Below are 14,989 nucleotides of genomic sequence, written 5' to 3'. Positions count from 1 at the left end.
CCATTCAACGTAACACCTTGAACATTTTCATTTACAATGAAGAGTATTTTCTGCTCATAAACCTTAGCCCCTTTCTTTTATTGTTAACAGCATACCATTAGTGAAAGCAGATGTATATCCTGTCCGTTACACACAATTGACTGCTCTCCATACGCTGCAGGCATGATCATCCGCGTAGGCCTACTACTCAAGGCCAGTTCATGTTCTTGAGCCTCTGACTTTGCCTAAAGTAGGCCTAGTGGGATGGTGCACCTTTAACTGCTATTCATTCATTTTAAGTAGCCAAAAAGAAGGCAATGCAAGCCTTTTCTCAATTCATGAAGCCATTCATCCAATAAGGCAGGATAAACATTTTTTACCTCCACTGTGCATCTTCTCCTGTTCATATGGGTTCCCCACATTTTCCACAGCAATTACCCTTTGGGGAAGATCTGTTTGGGGCAGGCTAATCAAGTGCTGTGGGTAAATTCTTCAAATACAAGTATAAATAAATGAGACAAATGCACACAGTGACTTGCCTCTGAAGGTCTGAAAGCCTGGCCACTATCATTCTTTGTACTCACTATTCTGCCTTGTGTAGCTTCTCCCAGGAGCCCTCCAAAAGTGATTACAGGAGACATACAGGCACAGTATAGGAAAAGAATCGAGGCCAGGCACTGCAGGCTTAATGCATCCTTGAAGTCACTCAAGAAAAAAGGTGCTTTCCTTTGGATGTCAAGTATCAAACCACCAAAAAGCCTAAATAGGTGAGATGAAACTCGTCAAACTGTACACTAAAGGATTCTAGCTAGTTCAAAACTATGGGCTACACATGACTGCCAGTGCTTACTGCCAGCACAAATAAGATACTTCATAATCCAGATTAAAGCATAACAGTTTAAAATGTAAATGAGAATCTTATCTATTTCAATTCAGTAGTACTCCAAATATAATCAAGCAGGTTACCCACAATTTTAAAAACTAAGTATTTTTGTTCATGGGCTAGACACTGAAAAAAAACCCCAAACCTTGCAAATGATTTTACCTAGTCATGTTTTAAGTAAAATCTGTCTTATGATACTCAAAACAAGGAAAAGAAGAATTACACTGCACTGATACATTTCAATATTACTGCTCCAACAAGTATTTGTAGCTTTTTATTCTGAATTCTCCACATATATATGGTTAGGCCTACATATAAATTTGCTTTATCATATTTAATAGCGTTTTCATCTAGAGTATGTAGATACTCTACAAACAGAAATACAAAACCAAACACATACAAGCCAGTTCAACTGAGTAAGTTATTAGCAAGAAATTAAAAAGCTTTTGGCAGTTTCAAAAACATTTCAAGACTCCAAAATGCTACGTATCATCTGCATCTACCAAAAAAGAGATTTTATTTCGAATTGAGAAAAAAATTAAAGTATTCCATTCCTAAGAGAAACTACGGTCTTGTCTATGGAGAATTCTGTGGGCAGAAATTAACTTCTCATCTTCCACATACTTTTTTTGCCTTTCTGCAGGCTAAGTATAACAGAGACAATCATAAAAAATCAACATAAAAATGTATAAGAAATATATTATAAAAATGTATAAGAAAGATGTACTTAAACTGAAAGTTTATCATTTTGGTGACAGCAACATTGCACATCTTTTCCAGATTATTTTCTCAGTTGATTTAATCTCTACTTTCTCATAGGATATACTAAGGTTGAATCTTAACTGATATTTCCAGTGTTAGGGACTTTTTTGGCAAGTATTTCAGAATTAATAGAGATCAACAATACCACTCAGATGAAAGAAATTCCTTCAGTTTTATTTTAGATATAAAAGAAATCTAATAAAAACTGAAACCTGAGCAAGAAGCTTTATATTCCTTGTTCTTCCATTTTGTGTGTATTTAATAAAGCAGATTTGTATTAATATAAATTTTTAGTACCTAGTCCAATATTTAAAACTGCATACTTCTGCAACTATTATAATTACACGCTCTTGACAATTAAAAATCAAAGGCCAGCCCTTAAAAGTCAGTTAGTTAAATTAGGGAGCATCTTATATGAAATCATTCGCAAACGTGTTGAGAAACATTGCCACAGGCTTGAAAATGCTTTAAGCAGATAGGCATTTACAGGCAAGAATCCAACACTTGAAAAGGAAAAAGGATATGCTCTGACACTTATACCATTATTTTTAATGTTCAAATGTCATTATTAAAAATTGTGAAGATTTATAGGGAAGCGAACACACCTTCCAGTTCTCTCAAGTTCAGGTCCAGCATGATGGCCTTCCTCTTTGAGACTCTCTCCTGTAGGAGCAGACCCATTCGGAAATTTAGGTGCCTTCCTTTTCTCCTACAGAATAAAAATAGGAAAAAACAAGTAAAAAAGAAGAAAAAAATAAACAGTCTTTACATTAAAAAGTATCATTCAAAGACAGCGTGCAGAGACTCTATGCCTTCCAAACATTTTTTGTATTCATAGCTTATTAGCAATCCTCCATTTGCCAAATTCATCCTTTATTGAACACAGGACTAGAACTGTACAACACTCCTAGAAAGACCTTACTAGTACCATGCACAACAGTATTAATCTTTCCTCTTTCTACAAGAAGTATATCCCTAAGACAGGATGAGACAAAGTCTGCTTTTTCAAGACACAGTAGATACTCAACCGTGAGGCCCAGAAATCTTCAGATTATTTTTCCACAGCCACCTCTAGAAGAGAAGCCTTGAACTTCTAACAGAAACTGACCTCACTTTATGACACACATGGTATTCAGTTGAAGCATAAATGAGAAGTAATCCCAGTAGAAATGAGAAGTCATTCCCCTATTGAGCAAGCTGCTCACCAGCATCTTGTAAGTTGCTCAGCCAACCTTGCCTTCCAAAAAACCCCTGAGCTCTGCTTATTTGGAATGCTTATTTTGGAAAGGAGTTAAGTGGCAGCCTCAGGCTATTCATGAATAAAGTGCACTCTTCTCACCCCTTCCATACCACCCACTCTCCCAAACCACCACTGGATTCCCCACCAATATCAACCTTCTGAATCAAGGAGCACTAGTGTCTTTCCCCACTTTTGATCCTGGCAGCAGGAGTTCCTCTCAGACGTAAAAAGAGAGAAAGTGAAGAAATCAAAGTCCCTCTATAAGGTCCAGACTTCCCCCAGCTCTCATTCTGATTTTTCATTAACATTCCATGAACATTATATGCCAGCCAATACATATTAAAACATTTCAATCAATGCTGTACATAAGCAAAAGTTCTTGTAAGAACTATGACATTCTTGCTGATCATTGTTAGATTAATGAAAAAAGTTAAGATATGAACTCAGGTATAATTTCAGACCAATTCTCCTAGGTCTCACATTAACTCATTTCCATATTTTAAAAGGAAAAGCAGTAAATACAATTCACTTAAAAGAACAGTAGAAAATTGTTTAACTTTAACGGATAATCCACTTTTTCTTCCAAATGGGTATGGTGACTTTGCTGACCCTTTACAGAAGTTTATACTCAGTACACAATTTAATTGCATTTGGAAATGGCATTTTTCAACTAAGAATCATGGCAGCTCTCTATTGCAGTTTTTTATTTTTAATTTTACCTGGGAAGGAACGCTTTTCGGTGGTTCAATTCGTATAGATGGATCCCATTCTCCTGGAGGCAGGACTGTCACTTGGTCTAAAAATTCATCAATTCCTGATAACAAATCATTTCGATCTTTTGCTTTATAGGCAACATCATGGAAAACCTACAAGAAGAAAAATACCAAACATTCATGTTTATTTTATTCTTTTGACAGAGGAGCTTTTCAAAAAGGCAGGGGAAATTGTGACAGTCCTCAAAAGGCTTTATTTGCACACGCTTGCATTAAGAGCTATCTGTATACATATCCCTATGGAACATAAAATAAGGAAGTTATATCTTCACTCAAAAGGAGTACTGAATTATTTCTAAAATTAAGTATTTAACCTTCAATATTCAGTAAATGAACCTGCCTGAATAATTCTGCCCTACATTCATCATGTCATTATGCTGTGCTAAATCAGGACAAAAATACTTTGAATAACCTTCCAATCAAACCACAAGGTTTTATTAAGAACAACTTCATTTGTATACCTCTAGTTTAATTGACTTTAAAAGAATTAACAGAATATGAAATTAACACTCCTTCTAATGGAAAAACTTCTCTACTACTGATAAAACATCCCTACATTGTTTTGCAGACTACTACAACAAATTCTGAATTGACAAGTGAGTAGTACTTAAACAATCCCTAAATCCTATTTGCACAAAGTTATCCTAAATTGCTTCACTACATTTGAAACCTGGTCCGTTTTTCTCCAAAGTCCTGATCAGTAAGTCTTCTAGCAGTAAATTTGATCTTTTAAGTCTATTCCTGTCTTTTTAGACCTGTGAATAATTTATATTTTTTTGTTTCAATGATCTACAGTAGTCTTAAAAATTAATCTGACTAAAAAACTAGAAGCTGCAACTAAAGCTTTTAATGCTCAGTTCTCATACTGAACAAATATTGTATTCACAGACTAGTTGCCTGATTTTAAAAGGACCAATTTCTGGTTGACATTTCCAAACTAAGTTGTTCTAGAGTAAGAAATATTAAATTTCTGCTAGATAACCTTATTTATCATCAGCAATTCAGCAGGTGGCGCTCAATGCAAAGTCAGAATTAATTTAAACCCTAATTTTGCTCAGTAAAAATGACATGGCCACAATGTCTTAAAAAAACCCAATTCCCCTTTGCTCTTTGAAACCACCCATGAGGGCTCAAAGCATATGACTTCAAATGCTTTGAACAATTCTAATATTAAATATTTGACCTTACTTTGAAAGAAAAAATACATATCCTTGATGACTCAGTCACAAGCATTCTTAAACTTTCCTTTCCAAACACTCACAGTTTGCTGTGTCCTTCTCAACACAAAATGATTCATATCAGATGCAATTTCATTTCTTAATCTATATATCAATGCTAAAATATTTTATCTTAAATTTAGGATTTTTTCAAGAAAGACACGAGGAAAAAGTTAAAGTTACCATTATATAGTTCACTAACACAAGCAATAAGTAAGTTTATTTAAATAAATTAGTTCTTCACTTAACCAGTAGGGGATTTTTTTTCCTTGACCTGTCACTCCAGAACATATTTATTGAAAATAGCAATTAAACACATTCTTCTAGACTTCTTTAGGTACAAGTGTTTAAAATAAATCACTCACATCATCTGTCATAAGTGTTGCTATTGATCTTCCAATTTCATGGTACTGTGGAGCTTTTCCTGTTGGTCCCAGCAATAAAAACAAAAACCTGTGGAGAAAGTAACTGAGATGAATACAGCACACTCATTTGAATATACTCAAAAGGAGGTTCCTTCAAACTAATGTTTAAAGAAAATCTAGTGAAGTTAAAAATACCCTCTTCACCATTCCAGCTCTTCGAGACTGCTGCAAGTTTAAGAAAAGACTCGTCTCAAAGTCATTACTGGAATTCAAGTCCTGAACCAAAATTACTCCAGGATCTTCATAATTAAGCCTTATTTTTCAGCTTCTTGTAACGCCTTAAATGTAGTAGAAAACGACAGGATAGAGCTCAGTGAATGTTTTCTCCAGATTATAAAACTTTCTGACATTCCCACTTGGCAAAGAGCCCAGGAGCTTCATGACCTCTTATAGCCTCCCTGATGACCACTTCAGGGGCATTAAACCCCATCCACTTGCTGTGACTGAGTACATCACATAGCAGATGCACAGATGTACTTCAAGCAACACACTAAGCATACTCATAGGCATGTTCTGGTGCTATGTCAGTGGAAAGGAAAAGAATATGCATTTTGAACACTTCAGAAGTTAAGAGTGACATTTTGGGAATGGAATCCAGTCTGGGGATTGGATAATGTGGCAGCATACATTAACAGGCAGTCTCCATCTCCAAGCACAGTAGCAGTTACCACACTCTTTTTTTTAAGAACAAAAAAATCTCACACTTGAACAGGACTAATATCAACTCAAAAAGACACAGACCAAAGAGTGAACCTTGGTCATTCTATTCACAGCTTTCTTCCTAAACTCCGTAAGAACAAAGTCCCTAAATATAATGTATTTGAAAAAAAGTAGTGCTTTCACTACACAGTACAAAAAGCTCAGCTATTTTTCCTTTGCAAGTTAACTACCCTAACTGAAACTGAGACTGCATCTACAGAACCAAGTGTGCTATTCCAAATCTGCACATCTATACCATGATGGAAAATTTAGGATAGGATAATTTCAGCTACATTAATAATCTTTATGCCAAAATTTCGGAATTTCCCAAGAAACTTTATGAGTACTAACATCAAATACCCTCTGAAAATTGTCACACCTATTTATAAGAACACAGTCAAGGTTATTTTTGCTTTTAATTACAGTATAAGGATGAAAATTATGAAGACAAGCAAGCATTTTGATAATTTAAAAACATTTTAAAAATATCACCAAGTAACATAAGTGTAGAAATTTATGCCAAACAACACAAAACAGCAAAATACATCAACGTGCACAGAAAATGACATGTCCTCCATGATGACTGATGAAATGACGTTTTTGATTATCTGTGGTATATAGACCCACAGTACATTGGCAAGACCCATGATTTTAGGGGAGTGAGAGCACTAGGCTGGTCAGCATAGTGCAAATTGAAAATCAATTCAATGTGTCAGCTACAAATGGTTACCCCAGCGACAATCATGTAGATTTGGGTATATAATTTTAAAAATTTTTTCTTCCACTACCTAGGTTATTCATATACAGAATATTTGTATATCAAAAACAGAGCTTCAGATTAGACATCCTTTCAGTCAGTGAGTGGACTCTTCCCCACTGTCACACTGTGTCATGCTGAGGGGAACTGTAAAAAACTTCATGTCCATCTTTAAAATGGCAACACAAGCTTGGAAGACTCACTGCTTTTATTCCAGGTCAGCTACCAATTTTGACTTCTGCATTTTCTTAAGAGAGCACCATTATATATGTATTTAAAGCATTCAGAGAATTTTATAGCAGATCTTGTTCCTTCAAATTTCACAGCAAATCACTGGCACCATGTTAAACAGAAGTCAATTTCTTGAGCTCAACAGCATTATGTATAAAAATTTACAACTACTTAAGATCTTAAATATTACTATCTTACTGTATAAGAAAAACCAGACTTTCCAGGCATTTATTTACCGTGTAGGAACCGGAACCTCTGTGAGACCTGAGAGAAGCACAGCAGGGGAGAGCCTCACAAAAGCAATAATAGGTCTTTCTAAAAAATCTACTTCTCCCACTAACACATTTGATGCTTCTGCTCCTGAAGGAATTTTCCTCATGAAGTTCATATCAACCTATTCATATAAAGATGAAACAAGTGTTTATTCCCTTACATTTGTTGGCAGAAATTCTATAACATAAGTTTATCAGTATTTACTAGACATTTATGCTACAAAGAAAAATTTAAAAAGCAAATTAAATATCCCACAGTACAAAAAGACAAACACATGTAGAAAATGTCAGCCAGTCAGCTAGCCAACTAATAAACTATTTTCTAAAAGTTAGAATTACTACCACCTACTATATTATAGAAGACTCCAAACTGCATAACCACCTTTCTAATATTACTTAACGTGACAAACATTCCATAAGACATAACAAAATCTACACACAATTGACTAAGGAGAGTTCATGTAATTCCACATGGCTTCTAGAATGCAGTTAGTTACTTCACAGCTGTGTACTTCACGTATGTCATAATTTTGAGAAATAATTTGTATGTTTATGTTTTCATAAAGAATACAATGGCTGGAAAATCTCAATATTCATTTCTGTACATAATTAGAGAAAAACATTAGAAAAATGGTACAGCACATGAAGTCTGTGTTCACACACATACACAAACAAACACCACTTGCATTGCTATCTAGAGAACTTACAGATGGCCTCTTGAGTCCCACACCAAGTGTGCCACAACTACAGTGCCAGGAGGCTGACTCCTGCCCAACAGGAGACAAGGCAGGTGTACAGAAGGACAGGCCAAGTAAAAACAAAAATTGTGACAGAGAAGCAGGAATATATGGCACCTGCCATGATTAGTTAAGAACTACAGTGCAAGTTAGCTTTCCTTAAACATAACTATTTAACTTGGCAAACCAGTTTTCTTAATGTTTCACAGTACAGATAATACCTCAGACTAGAGTTTTCTAGTAAAAGTCAAAATGGAACTTGCCCAGCAAATTTAAATTATGAGAGGAATACAACAAGTTTGCAGTAGTACACCACTTTCTGAAGGAAATATTGTATTATATGCTTCTAATGATTAATATATGCAATAATTTTGGTACAGCAAACTCATAAAACACAAAGTAAATCTCTTTTCAAAGCCCTCATAACAAAAAAAACACCCAAAAATGGGCCTAAAAGAAAAACAAGTACAACACCATCTATAAAATTGTTTTCATAACAGTCATTATAGTAGATCCCAAAATATCTCCTTCTTCATGAGAAAGTACAGTGGTTGAACTCTTGAAGTTACAAAAATACTGAAAATATCAACAAATGAAACAGAAAGTTCAGTCCCACTGGGAAGTTTCAACATATTTGTCACATTTAGCCTACGTCATACTCTGACACTCATACATACAAGTTCTATCTTAGTACATGTCTTCTGTACACTCAGACACGTGCCTATGTTTGTCTGGGTTGTAACTAACAAGGAAGTTACAACCACATTTTTTGTTACATAGTTATTTTTGCTAAACATTAAGGGACTTAATGTTATTTACCTTACTAAAGTCAACCGTGCTGTTTTCTCTGCTTCCTCCTGACCCAGTACCTTTAACGTCTCCACTTTTCCCAGTGTCTAAATTTCCAGGTGCTGACTGTGGAGAAGCTAATAGCCCTAAATTAAAACAAAAGAAGTTCAAAATGGTATATGAAGTGAATCAAATACACAATACTACCAAAACTCAATGTGACAGCTTGCTAAAAGCAAACGTGCAAGTTGTTCAGTAAGAGTGCCCTGCATTAGTATCATAAATGAAACATTAACAAGTCACTGTGCTGGCAAAGTAATGATATCATTAAAAAGAAAACTCCACATTGCCCAAATGATGGCCATTTGCAGAACAGTCACCAGAAAGCAAAAGACACTTTAATTGCAGAAAAAAAAGTAACAACTGCTGACATTTTAATTGTAACTGCTCCAGTAGTTAGTAGGTAGCATCTTCACTGTATTCAGAAGTCCTCAAACACCAAAAGCAAACACCTCTGCTATCTGGTCTGCTGCACAGTGGTTATTTCAATTATTAAAAGCTTCAGCAAGCCTCAGACTACATATACAAGAAAAAATACCCTGGTAGTTACCTAACCTGTACAAAGAGTCTACTGTATGAAGGACAGATAACTTGAAAAGTATGATTTCAATCAACCGTCTAAAGCTCCAAACATTGATCTGACTAGATGTTACTGCATGTAGCTAGGGACACGTACAATGAAGTTATTCAGGTTATCTTGCTATGGTACAGGCAACATGGAATTGTGGGTTCAGGGAACGATGAGAAGGCAAGTAACTCAAGTGTTTACATGCACTGAACTCCATGTTCCACCATAGTTATCCCTACTAATTATAATTTAAAAGCTGGCCTAAACATGTATAAACCAGCCCAAATCCCATCTTTTCAATTACAGAGCTTTTACTTGTTCAGTTTAACATGCACTAGAAGTGCATTTGGCCTTGCTTGTAAATACTAGACCTTTCAGATGTGGTGACAAATCATGATTTAATATGCTCTCAAAACCACATCTAGATAAAGAATAAAGTCTAAATTTTGTATTACATAGAGAAAATTTGTCTTTACTGCAAGTGTCTCTCCAGTCAAGACAGAACTCAAGTCCCCACTGGCCACCTTTTGGCTATTGTTCTATCATACCTACAGCTGCTTAACTACTTGCATCCCTCCATGTTTATAGTTTAGCAATTCAACATTTTTCAGCATTTCAAGTGACAACTGAATTAACTTTACTGATCTGCAAATTTACGTTGAAAAAACTCTTTCAAGAGCCATCACAGCAATGGAAAACATGCAGGGCCAAGCCTTTACCATGAATTTTCATTCTTACAGTTCATAGGGGTGTAAGTGGTGTGGTTAGTTTTTTCCTGAAGCAAAAACCAAATCAAGTTAATAAGCTGTAATTTCCTTTGTGACTTCTAACATGCACAAGTAATTAGCTAACACTGTAAGTACTATATTAGCTGAACCAGAAATAATTAAAAAAAATTAAATCACATTTTACACTTTTGCTTCAAGATCTGTTATTCACAAGAATAACTACCAGCAATCAACCACCTGTGAAATCAGCTGTTTAAAGTATTTAATTACATAAAGGTTGATCATAGAATCATGGAATTGTTTAGGTTGGAAAGGACTAGAAACAAAGCAGAAATATTAAATAGTTGTTTCAGAAGAGCATAATATAGAAGTTTACACTTTTAGACTTTTTTTGTCTTTTCCCCCTAATGTAACAATAAAGGTAACTGAAGATGCATACAACTGATGAAAGAGGAGTAATGATGCATCATTTTGCACTTTTCACAAATGCCCTGTGAGCCAAGAACAAGCAGAGACTAGAACTAAAAGTGGAAAGACAATAGAGGTAGAATAAGGACTGTACATATAAGCAGACAAAATTGTTATTTCAGTATGAGGGGATATTGATTCTTCTTAAAAGCTTGTCTTTGAAATTTCTCCAACCAGTCACAGTTAAGGTTCACAGGAACATTTGTCTGATCCTAAACCAAATGCAGTTTTCCTTTCTGTTGCATCTTGCAGTTGGACAGACTGCTGTTCTCACATGACAATACTGCTTAGAATGATACTGTGTTTCACTATGCATATCAATCTGATATTTGCAGAAAAACACAGAATAAAAAAATCACCATCTCTAATAGCAAAATACTCAAATCCCACACTAATAAAAGAACTTGTTTCCTTTTCCCCTCCAGTTCAGTAGATACAAATTCAGAGGCTACGACCAAGACTACCTAGTAATTTTTCCAGACTCTGAGACAGAGAAATTCATCTCATCTTACCAAGCTAGCCAGGGAAATAATTAAAAATATACAGTACTGTTCTTGACATTGTTAGTTAGGCAGATTTACCTGCCTCCTTCAAAAGACAACAGTGATTAAGTCTTGAGTAAGTTTGGATTAAAAACTCTTAAAATTACTCAAGTTAAAGTACTTAAACTACACTTTCACTTAACATCATGTGCATTTTCTAGCCAACTACATTTAGTTTAATGTTGTTATCACAAAAATCTAATGGACATTATCCACTGGAAGAAGCAAGCAAGAAGAACACAGACACCTGCCTCATGTCTCTGCTTCATTTAAAATAAACGTTGGGGAAATAAGAGTTGAGTTCAATACCTGAGGTTAACTTCTACCATAATTAAGTTTATATAGTGAAAGTTTATGAAACATGAAACTTGGTACTTAAAAGCCACACCATATCTCTATTTGAGGAAACAAAAAAATTTTAAAAATAAATTTGAAAGCAGCCTGAACATGGGGGGGGAAAAAAAAAAACCCAAAAGAGACCATTAAAGTTAATCCTAGAAGGAAAAAATGTAAAACTTTCTGAATTACAATAATTACTTACTGAAAGTAGTATGTAAAGATTTTCTAGGTATTCTTTACTTGGTTTTAAGTTGCAGTGAAGCAAAAGAACCCTTAAAACAGGCTGTTTTGCGGTTGTTCACAGATATTAAGAAAGCTCAATGGTGCTTATGAATTAACAGTGTTATCTTTAGCTGTGACACAGCTCTCTTTCTAGCTCTACCTATACAACTCATTACTCAACAGTTAAAAAACTGATAAAAGAGAAACCTTTTCCTGGCAGATGTGTTCACATCAGCTGAGGACTGCTTGACAAAAAGTGATGGACTGAAAGTGTGTCCTCCCTCTTCCCTTTTAATAGTTATTCAAGTTAAATTCAATAACCTTCCAGTCAAAAAGACTAAAAAATAAAACGTGAATAGCACAAGGGCAAGGATAGATGAATGCTCAACAGAAGCAAGCCATACATCAGAAATTAACACAGTTCCTCATGTTCACAGGAGGCAAACCCAACTCCAATCATGTGGAAAAAGTATTCAGGTTGCATTATTTTGAATTACTAGAGAGGTAACAGACCACAGTCAACAGTGCAATGGACCAAGAAGATTTTTTTTTTTTTTTTTTTAAATTAATACAAGGAAGACTACTTTCTCTTCAGGGTTCCCTTCTGAAGCTGTCTCCCAAGACAGAGATTAGTCCAGCCACAGCCCTGAACTCATAGTCTGAGAATTTTTCCTTAAAGATGCCTTTGAAGACAGGGTCTTTCTGTGGTTAGAGGATTTCTTCAAGTAAAGAAGGGGTGAAAACCCAGAAATCAAAAGTTTCTTCCACCCTTAGAGGTGTTCATCTTTCTCTGGAAAGACTTTTATTTACAGATTAACTGGGAAATCAGCCCTTTCAGATTTTTCCTTTATGAGAAACATCCCCTTGAGGCACAAAAGCTATTTGAACATGACTTGGAAATTCTGGTGGAAAGCTTTATTAATGATAATAATAGCATCAAGTACTTGATCTTCATTTGTTTGCCTTCTCTTGGGTTCTTCAGACGTTGAGTCTGGCATGCTGTCATTCTTGTCAGATGAATAGAAAAAACGTGAACTGGAAAACCAATTACAGCTGTTATTTTACTTCTGGTTTTTAATCACCTTCGAAAGATCACCCATGAGAGAGAATAATTTTCATGTGAATTCTCTTAATTTCCCATAAAGAGGTCGGAGAAAGAGCTTTTTGTTTGCTTTTCTAAATTTAAGTAAGGAAAGGGCCCCTACTCCAACTCAAGATGACAGTCTACAACATAGTTTGCTCTTTTCTTCTCAGTGACTTGGCTGCAACACATGAAATGGCAGATAACCACAGACTTTCCTCTTGTCAGCATATTTTGCCTGCTGCATTTAACAGTGTGCTCTTACTTGTTAAACAAGTGAGAAATGAAACCAAGAAAAGCCTCACTTGTGAAAGAACTGAGTGAAATGAGCTCCCCTTGCCCCCTACACATACTTACAAAGCAAACAAACCTACACACTAGACTTTAGCAAGACAAATTCTGAGAAGATGGAAGGAAAAAAAAAAAGCAGGAGGCAGCTGAAAGCTTAAAAGAAACCTGATTCCCTTAAAACCATCACCTATCTAGAAGAACTCTGAAATCTCTACATAGGTGATAATTTTGTAAAACTAGAGCAAGTGTAGCAGTATGATAGTATGTATGCTGAATGCACAAGTTGTGAAACATTTGCTAAAAATGATTAGAAACAGTCAGTTTTCTTTCAACTTATCTATCATCTACATATCTTTTTACATTTAGAGAATAATAGCTTTGCAAGACAACTAATGGATAAATTTATGAGCTCTGACTTGCGATTAGAAACTCTTAATGACTTTAACCTATTTTCCATATCAAACACAACAAACTGAGTATCTGATGCTGGAGCAGTACACTAATGGATAACTATCTGGAAACAGTTGTAGACTAACTGAACCTGCCAGTTCCACCAAAAAAATACTACTGTTTTTAATGACCCTGTTTTTTAAAAGCACAAAAGCAAAAATTAAAACTGCTTAAAGACTTCATGATACAATCAAATTACAAATACCACTGATAATTGCCTCCTTCCTAATTATTTTCATACTCATATCTAATATTTCACTATGTCTTCAGCTGTAGCTGTCTCTCAATATCAAATGTTGGTTTAAAATGTTAACTGAACCACTGACAAAAACAAAGCAAATCCTGACATGGACTGTGGATGACTGAAGGGGAAAGGGCACCATTTTTTATATCTCGTTTATATTTTAAAACCACACTCCTTTTTAATTACACAAATGAAGGTTAAAGATTGGGTTTTTTTGCTGTCTTTAGTTAAAAGTTAAAAAGTTAAAAATGCCAAACAATAAAAGTTGCAACTAAGAAATCAAACATGCAGGCAGAGGTAACAATTATCATATTCCTTTGTGCCCAAGTTATGTGCCAAAAACATTGCAATGCAAGTGATCCAGACGCAGAGAGCACCACACATGGACAGCTTAAATTTCAATAGTTGCCTGGTATTTTGTCAACATTTTCCTCTGTCTTCTTTTCCTGGCTTTCCTGAACTTCTAAGTCCTCCTCAGGTGGGTGGATTACTACTGAAGGAATATCATCACTGGCAGGTGACACCAGCAATTCCTTGCCCTGAAGCGGACTTGGCTGGGCACTTGTGGTTGGCGGGTGGCTGCAGGTAGGACTGGAGGGTGGTGTGTTTTGAGGGGTAGTTACAGGGGTTGAACACCTCGAGGTTGCCGGGGTTCCAGCTCTTGAAGAAGGAAGGAGGTAATTGAGAAGAACTGACAAACGTTTTTCTCCTCTCAGGGAAATATTTGAGGCAGAGAGACCTGTTCGCAAAGAGTGGCGGGAGGCTGAAAGGCCTTCCCCTGAGATAAAACAAATGAAACACCATGAGGCTTATGACAGGGATATACTAAAAAAAACCCCACTGACAGACACAAATGTGTATTAACTATTTACATAGTAAATAGCAAGATTTACAGGTTTAAAGTGTCATACCATGCAAGTAAGACGAGCAAATCTGATTTTAGACATTAGAAAAGTCAGAAAACTACTGACAAATACTTATCAGAATGACAGAGATATGTGGGAGAAGATATCTTAAAGTCTGTAAGATTTATTAATGTAACCAAAATGCATCTGTTAAAAATGACCCTTCAATTTTCCTAGAAGAAATTATTCCAAATTGCACACCAACTAACTTTAGTGGCATCCAAAAAATCATTAGCAGCCAAAACACTTCAGTTAACTGCATCCAGTATATAGAAAGAATTAATGTTGAAATATTTTAGTTTTTAAAATGAACGTGTACATATCTAA

The 14,989-nt window shown here is 35.4% G+C and overlaps 1 protein-coding gene across 3 annotated transcripts in view; it reads right to left on the bottom strand.

Moving 5' to 3' along the window:
• SLC4A7 (solute carrier family 4 member 7) overlaps window positions 1–14,989 on the bottom strand; it is an 88,558-nt gene that overhangs the window by 19,034 nt on the left and 54,535 nt on the right. For 2 of the 3 annotated variants that reach the window (XM_061997295.1, XM_061997296.1), the window contains exons 7-12: window positions 8,795–8,910; window positions 7,203–7,360; window positions 5,220–5,307; window positions 3,584–3,730; window positions 2,230–2,333; window positions 564–738 (exon numbers count right to left, since the gene is read on the bottom strand). In XM_061997295.1, the coding sequence (XP_061853279.1) occupies window positions 564–738; window positions 2,230–2,333; window positions 3,584–3,730; window positions 5,220–5,307; window positions 7,203–7,360; window positions 8,795–8,910 (788 nt within the window). Of the gene's footprint in view, window positions 1–563; window positions 739–2,229; window positions 2,334–3,583; window positions 3,731–5,219; window positions 5,308–7,202; window positions 7,361–8,794; window positions 8,911–14,166; window positions 14,536–14,989 lie in introns of all 3 variants that reach the window. The other variant, XM_010201216.2, reaches the window with a different exon arrangement.

Source organism: Colius striatus, chromosome 5, assembly GCF_028858725.1.
Source record: "Colius striatus isolate bColStr4 chromosome 5, bColStr4.1.hap1, whole genome shotgun sequence".
Lineage (NCBI taxonomy): Eukaryota > Metazoa > Chordata > Aves > Coliiformes > Coliidae > Colius > Colius striatus.
Note: the sequence above shows the minus strand (reverse complement) of the source record. Positions and strands in the feature narration are given on the sequence as shown.